The sequence below is a fragment of the Gracilinanus agilis genome, chromosome 2 (assembly GCF_016433145.1).
Source record: "Gracilinanus agilis isolate LMUSP501 chromosome 2, AgileGrace, whole genome shotgun sequence".
In the NCBI taxonomy this organism is placed as follows: Eukaryota; Metazoa; Chordata; class Mammalia; order Didelphimorphia; family Didelphidae; genus Gracilinanus; species Gracilinanus agilis.
The window spans coordinates 105,670,710-105,684,038 of NC_058131.1; the positions used below are offsets into that span (position 1 = coordinate 105,670,710).

Consider the following 13,329-nt stretch of genomic DNA (forward strand, 5'->3'; position numbering starts at 1 on the left):
CACACACACACACACACACACACACACACACACTCACACACACATTCACACACTACAGAACCGCTCTTGTTCCTTTTTCCTCAAATTCAGAATCTCATATGACGCTTTTGATTTAAATTCAGGAGGCTGGCTAGTGCATTGATGCTGGAGCACTTTAATGTTTTGTTTTTTTTTTCCCTTACAGATCTAGGGAGAAAAGAATGTGAATTAAAAAAAAAAAAAAACTCTCCTCAAAGGGTTTAAACAAACAGATACATATTATTTTCGTTCAAAAATGACCATTCGACTTGTCTTGGTTTTAGGGTCATTTTTCATTGAAAGAGAACGATGTGTTCTAAATCATTACCAGCTAGCCCTACAGCCCCTAACCAGGGTGATTTGCTAGATATTTTATAACAGTGGGGAGTGGGGAGGAGCTGCAAGCTAGGGTTAGTTTGGGAATCATTTGGCTAGATTGGGTGACTTTTTGTATGTATGTGTGTGAAATCTAGTCATTTTATTTAATTTGATTTTTCTCTCGTTCACTTATCCTTAATATAGATGGACAATTTCGAAAGGAAGGACAGTGATGGAAAAGCTTGCAAGAGTTCCCGGTAAAAATTCAGGTTGTCACCGGATAAATCCTGAAGATTGCTGCAGAATCCCAGCCCCCTGCAACTTAAACATATAGACCGGTTCCTATCCTTACCGTTTGAATATTAGGTCTCTATTTTAAAAAGGTGTTTTTGGGGAAGGGGAGAGAGCCCCCAGACGCTCTTTCGGTGCTAATTAAGAGAAGGGGCAGCAGCCAAAGAGACCTTCTTGCAGGTGGTGGCGGCACCTGGAAGTTGCTTTTGTCTTTGGAGCAATATCCGTCCAAGCCCAGAGAGTGTTTCCATTTTATTCATCTCTCCCAAAGTGTCTGAGTTGCAAACCCGCGGAGCGGCAGCGGCAGCAGCAGCAGCAGCAGCTGTTCATCTCTAGCGGCGGCAGCAGCAGCAGCATCAGATTATGGTGGCAGCGGGCACACGGGGTTGTGGATGCGTTTTCTCCTGGAAATCAAAATCTCCAAGTGCCAATTGAAGACTCTCAGCCCTGCCGCAGCCCAGAACCCATCCAAGGGAGAGCCTTAGGCAGGGTGGGGGTGGGAGGGAGGGAGAGGGCCAAACCGACTGAGTGTGTGTGTGTCTGTGTCTGTGTCTCTGTGTGTGTGAGAGTGTGTGTGTGTGTCTGTGAGTGGGGTTGCGTTATCATGGCGGATCGGACAGCTCCTAGATGCCAGCTTCGGCTGGAGTGGGTTTACGGTTACAGGGGTCACCAGTGCCGCAACAACCTGTACTATACGGCGGGCAAGGAGGTGGTCTACTTCGTGGCTGGAGTCGGGGTGGTGTACAACACCCGGGAGCATAACCAGAAATTCTTCTTGGGGCACAACGACGACATTATCAGGTAAGAGGAGTAGGCTGGGGTTGGAAGCTGGAAAAGGGACAGGGCAAGATGAATCAGCCGGTCTTTTCTCACGGTCAGGTCTGGAAGTCATGAAAAGCAATCCTTTTGGTACAACCCGGCACAACAGAAAACAATATTTCAAGGCCGAATGTTTCGGGGGGAGGGTGGTGATGTGGGGGACAGTGTGCGCTGATTCCTTTCATTCTCTTAAGGGATGTCAAGTCCCTAAGGAGTTAGTGTCTTGATATTTGTTGTTGTTTTTCATTCTTGCTACAAGTGGAGAGATCCGTAGGTAACTTTTAAACACTTCCTCTTTTTCCTTTATTGGTTAAACATAGGACATGCTAATAGTATCAAAAGCTTGAACTACCCCTGTTACCTTTTGGGTGTCACTGAGAAAATTGCCAGAGTGGCAATTTAAAGGGAATTAATTTTGGCAGAGAGAATTTGGAATCTTTTTTTTTCACAACACTCTAAATCTGAGGGATTTCTTCAGGGAGGTGGTGTTTTTTTTTTTTTTTTTTTAATACTATACTACAATATTTTACTTGGCAATGTTTGAATTCCTTATAGTATGGTAAGACTCTTAAGAGGATCCTTCCACATTTTCATTAAGGTTATTAAATGCTGGCAGCTGCTGGGCCACACCACATCCTACCTGCCAGACCCTAAAACAAGCAACATCTGGTAGCTGATGATACTAGACTGTTAGCAGAGCAAAACTGGAAGACAGACCAGTTTAGTGACTGATAGCAGTAAGCTGTGGAGAGAATTAATCTGGTTCTTCTAATTCATTTCTCTGTGGTAACCAAAACAAATGTTTTCTTTTAACTTCATAGCTCCTTTGGTGACCAAGCAAGGTGTGGCCCAGATAGATGGCTTTCAAAGGGAATCTCTCTTAGCCTTTGACAGCTAAGGAAGGTTTTCCAGATATGGGAGTGGCCTCCAATAAGGGAAATCTGACCATGAAATAAAACTAAGAGATATGGTATTTGACTATTTGTACTTCTCAAATGGGCACATTAAAAAAAAAACTTATTTACTTTGTACACATTTTAAAAATACATATTATCTTGCCACAGAGATCCTTCATAGACATTTAATTGCAGCAGGGAAATGGTTAAGTAGTGTAAAAAGTTAGTCATAATTTGGGCTCAGAGCATATTTCCTATTGAGATGAATAGTATTGGACCGGGCTTCTTTTCCTGCCCATATTTCAGTATGTCTGGTGCTATGATGAGACAGTAAATGCTGGGGTTATTCATAGTATGTATGGAGACTAAAAGAGTTAGAAAATTAATGATATGAAATATAAAATATGCTAAAGTCTTGATTTTTTAAAGTTTGGGTTTTTATTACTTAGAACTTTCACCTTTTGAGAGAAATGATACATGAAACTTCATTCATATTGTATATGACAGACCAAGTCTTATACTACAACCTGTTAATAGAAGGGGTGCTGATCTGAACATTTGCAGTAAGTTCTTTTCCTGAGATTTTGCTTCCCTTACTGCATTGCTTATTATTAAAGTCACACATATGAACCACTAAAATAACTGATAGGATGTTTAAAAAAATTTTAAAGGCATTATGTATTTGTTGAATACCTTAAGGCATTATTTCCATTACAGTATCTTAAAAGATGTGGTTATTTGGAGATGCAGAGGGTGGCAACTATATTAGTAAGTCCCTGATGTTAAATTTTAAACATTACAATTAATTGAACAAGTGTGAGAAATTGAACCCATAAATCAAGAGCTTTTGAATGTTGAAAAAACCCACAAAAATGCAATTTTCTAACAATGAGATGGGGTGAGGGTGGAGTTGCAGTAAACCATTGTAGTGACAAGTTAATTTGGACCGTTGGATATGCAACAATATAGGGTTCATTGGGGTTCATAGAAATCTATCAACCCTAAATAGTCCCATTTGAAAAAAAGGGGGAAATAATTTCTACCTCATCATTATTTGTGGAAATACTATGTTTGATAAAAAAGAAAAAAGGATAATTCATCTCCTGACTTCTAATACTGGTTTCCTTAAGAGTGCATATATTCAGAGACAGCACTTTATTGTTAAATTCTCTAAAATATTTGACTGGGTCTAAGTAAATTCAGTAGGGTAGGTTTCTGTACTCTGCTTTTAAACTCTTCTTTCATAGGAATAAAAAAAAATAAAAATAACTGAACACAAATAAGATATATCTTAACCTGGATTTCTCCCTTAATATCAGCATACTTTTATGCTGTTATTTCATTTTTATGTTCACGTATTTATTATTGATAATAGTGGTACATTCCTTTTTTGATCTTTTGTATTTTGATCTCTAATGTGCAATTCCCATTTAATTTCAGAAACAAGATAGGTAGATTATTAAAATCTATACTGTGAATTGCTGACAGTTTATATACTAGAGACATGCATGTATATACTAGGAGAAATACTTATATTTTAAAATTAATTTCTGAATCATGCAAATATAATTTTTCCATAATATGTTTAAAATTATTCAGTAAATAGGGATATTTTCAGGCTTTTCACCAGTCATTTAGATTTTTGGTACCTTAAATATTGACATTGTTTGACTATCTTGATTCAATAAAATATATTAAGATACTATCATCCTATCTCATATTTTGATTTTGTATTATTTTGAAAGTAGAAACATTTCACACATTATAGATACTATTGCTTTATTATCGTTTCACTTTCTTCAGGATATTAGCTATAAAGCCAGTCTAATAAACATTGATAACATTCCATTTCAAGAAATCAAGCCATCTCTGGAAAGCAAGATGATGCTTAGTAATAATGCAGGATTTGGTAGAACAAATTATAGTCCCTTGGCAAAATAAGTCCTTCTGCAATGATAGGCTATAAGTTTAAGATGCTTTTTTAAAAGTTAGTATACTAGGAATAATGAGATTTATTGGACTTGGAGACTTAGTTTTCTTTCTTTTTAACACACATTGACCACATATTAGATGATGATGCCACATTTGAGCTGTCTTAATAAAGCTATGTAGAAGAAACTAAATAAAATAAGTTGAGGTATTTTTTAAGTAAATGCTGTGAATGAGAGTTCTTGAAGGCAATTAACCAATCAATTAACACTTATTTTATATCTACTGTGTTCTACTTGCAAATACAAAAGATGAAATAATCCTCATTCTCAAGGACCTGATGTTACATTGGAGAAATAACATATAAATACATAGAGAATAAATACAAGGTAATTAAATACAGGATAGTTAGGGCTGAAGAGCACTAATGATTGAGGTCCGGAAAAGTTTCAAGTAGAAGGTGATACTTTAACTGTGTCAGTAGAGAGATGGAGACAGATGGAAGAAATGAAAAGACTTGGCAACTAATTGAATATATGGGATGAGAGACAGTAAGAATAGAAGATATCATCAGGATTGCAAACGTTGGTGGTTGATAGGATGGTGTTGCCCTTGACAGGAATAAGGAAGTTTCAAGGAGGTGTGGGTTCATAAAAAAGGACCAACTTTGAAAGACTTAAAAAGTTCTGATCAGGGACCCACCATGACTTCAGAGTACCGATGGTGAAGGATGCTATATATCTCCTAACAGAGAGGTGATGGAGTCAATATGCAGAATGAGACACATTTTTGGACATGAGCAATGTGGAAATTTGTTGTTTGACTCTGCTATATGCCAGTGATGGCAAACCTATGGCACGCAAAGCACTCTATGTGGGCACTCGGCCACCCTCCTTCCCCCAGAGTTCATTAGTAGAAAGGCAGAGGGGCTCGGAGCTGCTCCCCTGCCTCTCTCCACCGTGCCTGAGGACATTTTTTTTTTCTGCATCCCCCACCCTCTCTGCCTAGCAGCCCAATGGGAGCACACAGAGGGCAAGGTAGGTGGCTCACAGGCAGCTGAACTAGAGGGAAGCAGAGTGCTGGGGCCACTCCCCTCCCCCTCCCTACATTTACTGAGGACATTTCCCACTTCAGCCACCCCTCAGCCCAGCAGCCCAACCAGAGCATTCCATGGGAGGAGGGGCACAGCATGCTGTCTGGGGGAGTGGCAGGCACTGCATTTGGTCTGAGGGGGTAGGATAGGGGAGGGGCCTGGCCCTCTATTTCTAAAAGGTTCACCATCACTGCTACAGGCTCTACAAGGGTTTTTCTTTTTCTTTTAAGTGGGGGTGGGGAGATGGGAAGGAAAGCTAATAAACTGAAAAAACTTAAGAAGAAAAAGGATGATGTAAAGTTTTTTGAGATGCATATCACAAGTCATCCAAGCCTGCTCATCCTGTGCAATTAATGCTTCCTCCCCAAAACTTAAAAGGAAGGCAGGCTCTTACTCATTGCTCATTGCCCCGGAACACAGACCCCACCCGATGGATGGCACTTGTCACAGCAACAAAGGGATTCGAGGAACAGGGTGTGCTAGCAGAGGGGAATTTTCCTAATGGAAAATATATATATGGTTGCTGCTCTCAGTGTTTGAGAGTTATTTTATAACTGCCCTGAAGGGCCATCTCCTAGTTTAGAAGGGGGAGACATTGGAAGCTGGTGCTACAAGGGGAAGAGGCAAAGGGGGAAGAGTGTTGAAGGATTTAAACAGGGTTGGTTGTGTTTGCTACAAGTTCCCTGGCTATCACAAGGAGGGCAGGATGAAGTTTACACATCTTCCGCCCTCCATAAGGTTTCTTACGTCCTCCTTGAGGCTTCCCTACTTTGGAGATCAGTGCCCATAGAATAATGTACTTACTCTTCAGATTATACTCACTCTTAAAAATTTGTCCCCGTTGACCTTTTCAGCCTTACGTGAACTTTCTGCGGATATAGTCCATTTATTTTCTAAATATTTTCTTCCCTCCTTTCCTTTAATTTTCTTCTTTATTTCTTCATTTTTCTTCCATCCATCCTTTCTTCCTTTCTTTTTATTTTTTATTCTCTCCTTTTTCTTTTTGAGTCTAGGTCTCTATCTCCGTTTGGGCTGGAAGCAAAACAGCCCCCATGGGTCTATTCCCAAAGCTTCCTATTTTCTTATCTTAACATATTCTCTCAGACTAAAATGACCTCTTAATTTTTTCTTCTTATTTAAATTTTTCTTATCCTTTAAGACCAAGACTTCTCACCTCTTCCATGAAGCTTTCCATGGCCACATTAGTTGTAATTGAATTCATACAGTTTGAATAACCTTTTAATTTACTTGATCCTTATTCTTTGCTTTGTACTATTAATTATTTAGAAATCTATTTGTTATGTCTACAAATAGATTATAAACTATAGGTGAGACCAAGGACCCATGATCTTGTTGCTAGTAGGAGTTCAACAGATAATAATTTATTGAACTATTTTAAAATAGTCATTTCTTTGTTTCTTACAACATGACTTCTAGAACTTGACTTTTAAATGTTTTCAGGTTCAAGTTTATTTTAGGAATATTATCAGTTTTGAAACTTTGGGAACTGAGTCTAATAATGAATGCTTATATTCCCTTTTACTGGAGAGATAGAGCAGTTGAGTTCTGGAGTTCTAAGCTATAGCAGGGTTAAAACTAATAGGATGTCTTCATTGTCAAAGCACCAATAGAGTAAGCCCTGAGGAGTGGAGGGCTACCAGGTTGCCTAACTGGTCAAGGCTAGAAAAATGAAACCAGTTACAACTTCTTTGCCAATTAGTATTGGGAATAGACCCATGGGGGGCTGTTTTGCTTCCAACTCACAAGGAGATAGGGAGACATAGTCTCAAAAAGAAAAAGAAGAGAATGAAAAATAAAAAGAAAGGAAGGAAGGATGGAAGAAAAATGAAGAAATAAAGAAAGAAGAAAATGGAAGGAAGGGAGGGAAGAAATTATTGGTAATGTTTAAGTAAAAAAACAAATCCATATTTGCCTTTAGCCAGACTACACAATCATGACTGTTGGTCCCACCACTGTACCTATTTGATTTGGAGAGACAGACAGCAATGCTTTGGCAAGTAAACTCAATTAATACTGACACTATAACCTAATGTGGTTAAATTATGAATTCCTTAATGAACTGATAAGTCTAAATATTGGGGCCACTAATGTGACCATTTCACTGGATCCTGCTGATCTGTTTACATGGATATGAAACAACTGATTGCAAAGGAAATTAGGGTGTGCCAGCAAATAGTAATTACTTTGTAGATATGACCACAGATTATAGTCTATATAGTTAGGCAGTTATAATTTCATTATTGCTACACTTTTGTTAATCATTCCTTTATGATTATCTTCTTTTATTACTTACCATCCACTCACTTTCAGATAACCAGATTTGTGACACCATAATTATAGATCCACAGAACCAGAGAAAGTATGAGGGAGGGAAAGCGAGAGAGGCCAGAATTCTTATTCAGATTATTAACACCCTATTGACTGCAGCTTGAAGAATATGATACTAAACTATGATATAAAAAGCATGTCATGCTGTTTACTACAATAAGTTCCAAATGGTTAAGGGGCCTAAATATAAAAAGTCACCTCATAAAAAATTGGAGGAAAATTGAGGTGTCTTTTTCAACTATGTCTAGTAAAAGAATTCTTAGCCGAACAAAAAATTGAGATTACAAAAGCTATAAGAGACAGCTTTGATTACATGATGTTGAAAAACTTTTGCAGGAAAAAAATCAATGCAGCTAGGTTAAGATGGGAAATTGCCAATTGGGCAAAAAATCTTGGTAGCACTTACCTTTGATAAAAGTATGATATCTATGATATATAAGGAATTTACTCACATATATGGAAAGTCATATAGATTAAGGGCCAAAAGAAACCTCTAAGGTCCTCATTTACAAATGAGGAAATTAAGGCTTACAGAGATTAAATAACTTCCCCAAGTCACATAGGCAGTGAGAAGTAGTGAGATTCAAACCCAAATCTTTGAATTCTAAATAAACTGTTCTTTCTGTTGCATTATGCATTAGAATGCAAGCTCCTTAAATGAAGGACTTACTTTCCCTTTAGTTTTGTATACTTATAGATTTTACTAATTATTTAAGGAGCCAAGGAAGATAAGTATATGCTGTTGGTGGAGCTGTGAATTGGTCCAACCATTTTGGAAAACAACGTGGAGTTCTCTAACCAAAAAAAAAGTTATTATAATGCAGTCTTTTTGTCCCATAGATTCTACTGTTATGCATATAGTCCAAAGAGGTCAAAGACAGAAATAAAGATTTCATATATGGCAAAATATTTATAGCAACTTTTTTTCTGTGGTAGCACAGAACTGAAAACAAAGTAGATGCCTACTGATGGGGCTAATTAATGCACATAAATGTAATGGAATCTTGGGATTTGAGAATTAAAAGTTTCATTAGCATCCATCTAGCCTAATCCAAAGGGAATGCTCACACATGAAACAACTGATTGTCCAGCCTCTTATTGAAGAACACCAAGCAGGAAGAACCCACCACTTCTTGGAGAAACCCATTCTGCTTTGAGACAATTTGAAATATTGGGAAGTTTTCCTTCTGCCTAAATTTGTTTCTTTGCAGCTTCTGTTAATAGATCCTGGTTCTGCCTTCTGGGGTCAAACAGAACAAATCTAATCCCACCTCTACATAATAGTCCTTTTATTATTTGAAGAAAGTTTCCCAAGGACTTCCTTAGTCTTCTTTTCTCTAGCCTAAATATTCCTTGTTTCATCAATTAATCCTCCTGCCTTAGACTCAAGGTTCTTTACCGTCCTGGTTGCTCTCTTCTGGAAACTCTTTAGCTTATCACTCTCTTTCTTAAACTAGTCTCAGAACTGCACATGATCATGATATAAGACAATGAATATGAAGAATTCAGAGAAACATGGGAAGATTTATATGAACTATATAAATGGAGATTTTGAACCTTGGACTGTATCCCCCATAAGCCCCTTAGTATTTCCCAAAATTCCCTTAAATCTCTCTTGCACCTCCATGTTTGTATGGTAACATTTGTATATAGTTTGCTGTAACTCCTCCTTTCTCTTTTGCTCTTGGGAGCAAGCTGGTTAGTAACCTTTTAGTTAGCCTCTTTTGTTGGTTTATTATTAATAAAATGTATAAATATAATATTTAGTATTTTGCATATTAATTTTAATCTCCACAGAACCAATGTAAAGTAAGCAGAACCAGGAAAATAATAAATATAACAGCTACAAAAATGTAAATGTTAAGTAAAAAAAAAGAAAAGAAATTGAACTATAGACCATGGACATAATGAGCAAACTTGACTCTACCAACAAGATGAGAAAATGTATCTCCTTCCTCTTCCTGAAGAGATGGGGGCCTGTAGGTATGGAATGTTAACATACTATCAGATATGGTAGATGAATCAATTATTTTTGCTTATGTGTTTGTTTTTATAGGAGAAAGCTGGATGGTTTAGAGAGGTATATTTAGAAACACATATGTAAAAGAGCAAAACTCACTAAAATATTTTAAAGTATCATATCAACTTCATGAATAATATTGTCAGATATTTCATTTAGCTAGTAGGTTAGTGAAGAATTCGTCTTGATTATACCTTCTCTAATCAATCAATCAGTCAGTCAATCAATATATATACTGAGTGCCTACTATGTGCCAGGCACAGTGCTAAACTCCTCCAAATAAAACTTGTGTCTGAAAGGTCTTCTTGGCCATTGCTAACTACTTTCTTCCACACCCATCTTCCTCTGTAAAAAAAAATCATGTCTAAATGCTTTGGACTGTAGAAACTATTAGGGTACTATATTTTTACATGGAGAAAAAGAAGGGAGTTGAGAAAGATGACCTCTCATTCCTATTTTAGTTTTCCTTTGCCTCTTGTTCTCTCACAGTGCAGATCAATGTCAATTGTCTAACAAGTTGAATAAGCACTCTTAGCAAGTAGATGTTCTTTGGAGGTTTAATACTGAATGGGTACTATAGGCATACCTTAGAGATATTGTGAGTTCTGCTCCAGACCATCACAGTAAAGCAAATATCACAATAAAGTGAGTCGCACAGTTTTTTTGGTTTCTCAGTGCATATAAAAGTTGTTTACAATATAGTATGCTTACATGATACTGTAGTCGATTAAATGTACAGTAGTGTCATGTCTAAAAAATGTACATACCTTAACTTAAAATATTTTATTGCTTAAAAAACTGCTAACCATCATCTGGGCTTTCAGTGAGGCATAATCTTTTTGCTGATGGAGGGTCTTGTCTTTATGTTGATGGCTGCTGAATGATCAGAGTGTTGATTGCTGAAAGTTGGGGTGGCTGTGGCAATTTCTTAAAATAAAACAACAATGAAGTTTTCCATATCAATTTGATTCTTCTTTTTATTTGAACACTTAGAGGCCAATGTAGAATTATTAATTGGCTTGATTTCAATATTGTTGTGTCTCAGAGAATAGAGAGGCACAAAGAGAGGGAGAGAGATGGAATGGCAGGGTTAGTGGAACAGTCAGAACCCACACAACATTTATTGATAAAGCTCACCATCTTAAATTGTCTCTATTGGTACCATTCCAAAACAGTTACAATAGTAATGTCAGAGATCACTGTTCACAGATCACAATATAACAGATACAATGATAATGAAAAAGTTTGAAATGTGAAAATTACCAAAATGTGACTCAGAAAAGATGTGTGTTGTTGGAAAAATAGTGCCAATAAAATTGCCCTGATCAAAAAAGAAAAAGGAAAAGGTCTTATTTATATAAAAATATTTATAGTTGCTCTTTCTGTGATGGCAAAGAATTGGAAATTAAAGGGATGACCATCAATTGGGGAATGACTCAACAAATTATGGTAAATGTTGGTGGTGGAATAATATTGTGTTATAAAAAATAATAAGCAGGATGACTTCAGAAAGAGCTAGAAAGACCTTCATGGGCTGGTGCAGAGTGAAATGAGCAAAACCAGGAAGACATTGTACACAATAATAGCAATACTGTGGAATAAGCAACCCTAATAGACTTAGCTTTTGTTGGCAATACAATGATCCAAGACAATTCTGAAGAACTTATGACAAAGGATACTATCTACCTCCAGAAAAAGAATTGTTGGAGTCAGAATGTAAATGAAAATGTATGCTTTTTTCAATTGTTATGTTTTAGGGTTTTGATTTTGTAAGATTACTCACAAAAAGGAATAATATGGAAATATGTTTTGCATGATAATATATGTAAAAACTAGATTAAATTGCCTGCCAGCATCAGGAGGGGAAAGGGAAGGGAGGAAAGTTTGATCATATTACTTGGGAAAACTTGTGTGGAAATTTGTTATTACATGTAATTGCTAAAAAAATAAAAATAAATATAAAAAGAATAGATCTATACAGGGTTGCCACAAACCTGAATTTGTGAAAAATAATATCTTTGAAGTACAATAAAATGAGGAATTCCAGTATGTGAGTACTATTATATATAAATAGGTTCCCCAAATAACTAAATTCTTTATCCTCTGATGAATTAATTGGACTTAAAAAACACAATATAAGATAGTTAGGAAGATTATGTATTTCCTTAACTTTCCACAGTAGTCTCTTGGGATAGCTAAGTGCCTCAGTGTACAAGGGCCCTGGGTCTGGAGTGAAGAAGACCTGAGTTCAAATTCAGCTTCATATACTTATGGGCTATGAGAAATGGGCACTTACTAGCTCCTACCCTCCAGGATTCTTGTGAGGATTATATAAGTGAAATGTTTAGCACAGTGGTTATCTATAGCAGGCTCTATATAAAGGCTTATTCTTTGCCTTTAGTTTCAGCATGCTCATACTCTGCAATATTATAGGATGGCAGTCATATCTCTCCTTATCAAATAATAAATTAGATGACATAGTCTACAACTGCTCCCTGCGTTGCCATTTTCATGTTAGCTTCTATTTGCTGGTGCTGTTGAAAACATTTTCTAGACATGTAAGAACTGATGCAGAGTTAAGTGAGCAGAACCAGGAGAACAGTATAGACAATTTCTATAATAAAGTATTGGAAACACCACCAAAAGGCCATCAATTTCCACTTAATGATCAATCAAATGATCTAGGAAAACAGATGATGAAACACTTTTCCCTTCTCTAAAAAGGCAGGAGTTTACAGATGTAGAATTTTGCATTTACTATTAGACTGTGACTTTCATAAAAAGGAGAGCTCCAAATTGGGAAGGGTGGGCTTTTAAGAAAATCTGAAGACAAAACAAAATCAATAGAATTTCAAAAATGAAGATAAAATCTTCCAGGTCTCCTTATGATTTCAATTAAACATATCCTAGAAAACCTTTATGTTTAAATGGGTCTGGTAGGAAGAAGAAAAGGCATTGTCTGATGGCTAGACTATAAATAGTCATCAGGAGGGAGAGAAAATAAGATGTAGATGAATGAAGGCTAAATAAGTCTATGTGAGCATTCATAATCTGGGGACTGTGAATTTTTAAATGCATATTTTGATTTCTATATTTCAATATGGTTGATTTAGTTTGTAATCTTATTATTTATTTCATGCATTTAAAAACAGGATCCTGAGATAGGATCCATGATGTCTCTTCTTGGACTGAACTTGAATTAAGAAAGAAGGAAGGAAGGGAACAAGTATTTATTAATCACCCACTGTTCATCAGTGTAAGAGCTACATACTTTACAAATATCATTTTGATCCTCTAAACAGCCCTGTGAGGTAGGTGCTATTAACTCCATTTTCTAGTACAAAGTTTTCATCAGACTACCAAAAGACCCACAACAGAAAGTTTAAGGGCCCATACTATATTGCTGTATTTAATATTATCTCAGTTCTGCTCTTTTCATTATTCATAATTTAATATAAAAAGCATTATGAGATAAAATGGATAATTTAAAATATGTTAAATTGCAAAGATTTTGTACAAATAATATGAAAGTAGTTGGGATTAGATGGAAAGTAGCAAGCTGAGGAAAAAATCTTAATATAGACAGTTTCTCAGAT

The 13,329-nt window shown here is 36.5% G+C and overlaps 1 protein-coding gene across 1 annotated transcript in view; it reads left to right on the forward strand.

Annotated features, from left to right (window-relative positions):
* Positions 1–1,231: 1,231 nt before the first annotated feature.
* Positions 1,232–13,329, forward strand: part of EML6 (EMAP like 6) — a 301,241-nt gene continuing 289,143 nt past the window's right edge. Inside the window, exon 1 of the mRNA XM_044659473.1 lies at positions 1,232–1,428. Within this exon, the coding sequence (XP_044515408.1) occupies positions 1,232–1,428 (197 nt within the window). The remainder of the gene's footprint in view (positions 1,429–13,329) is intronic.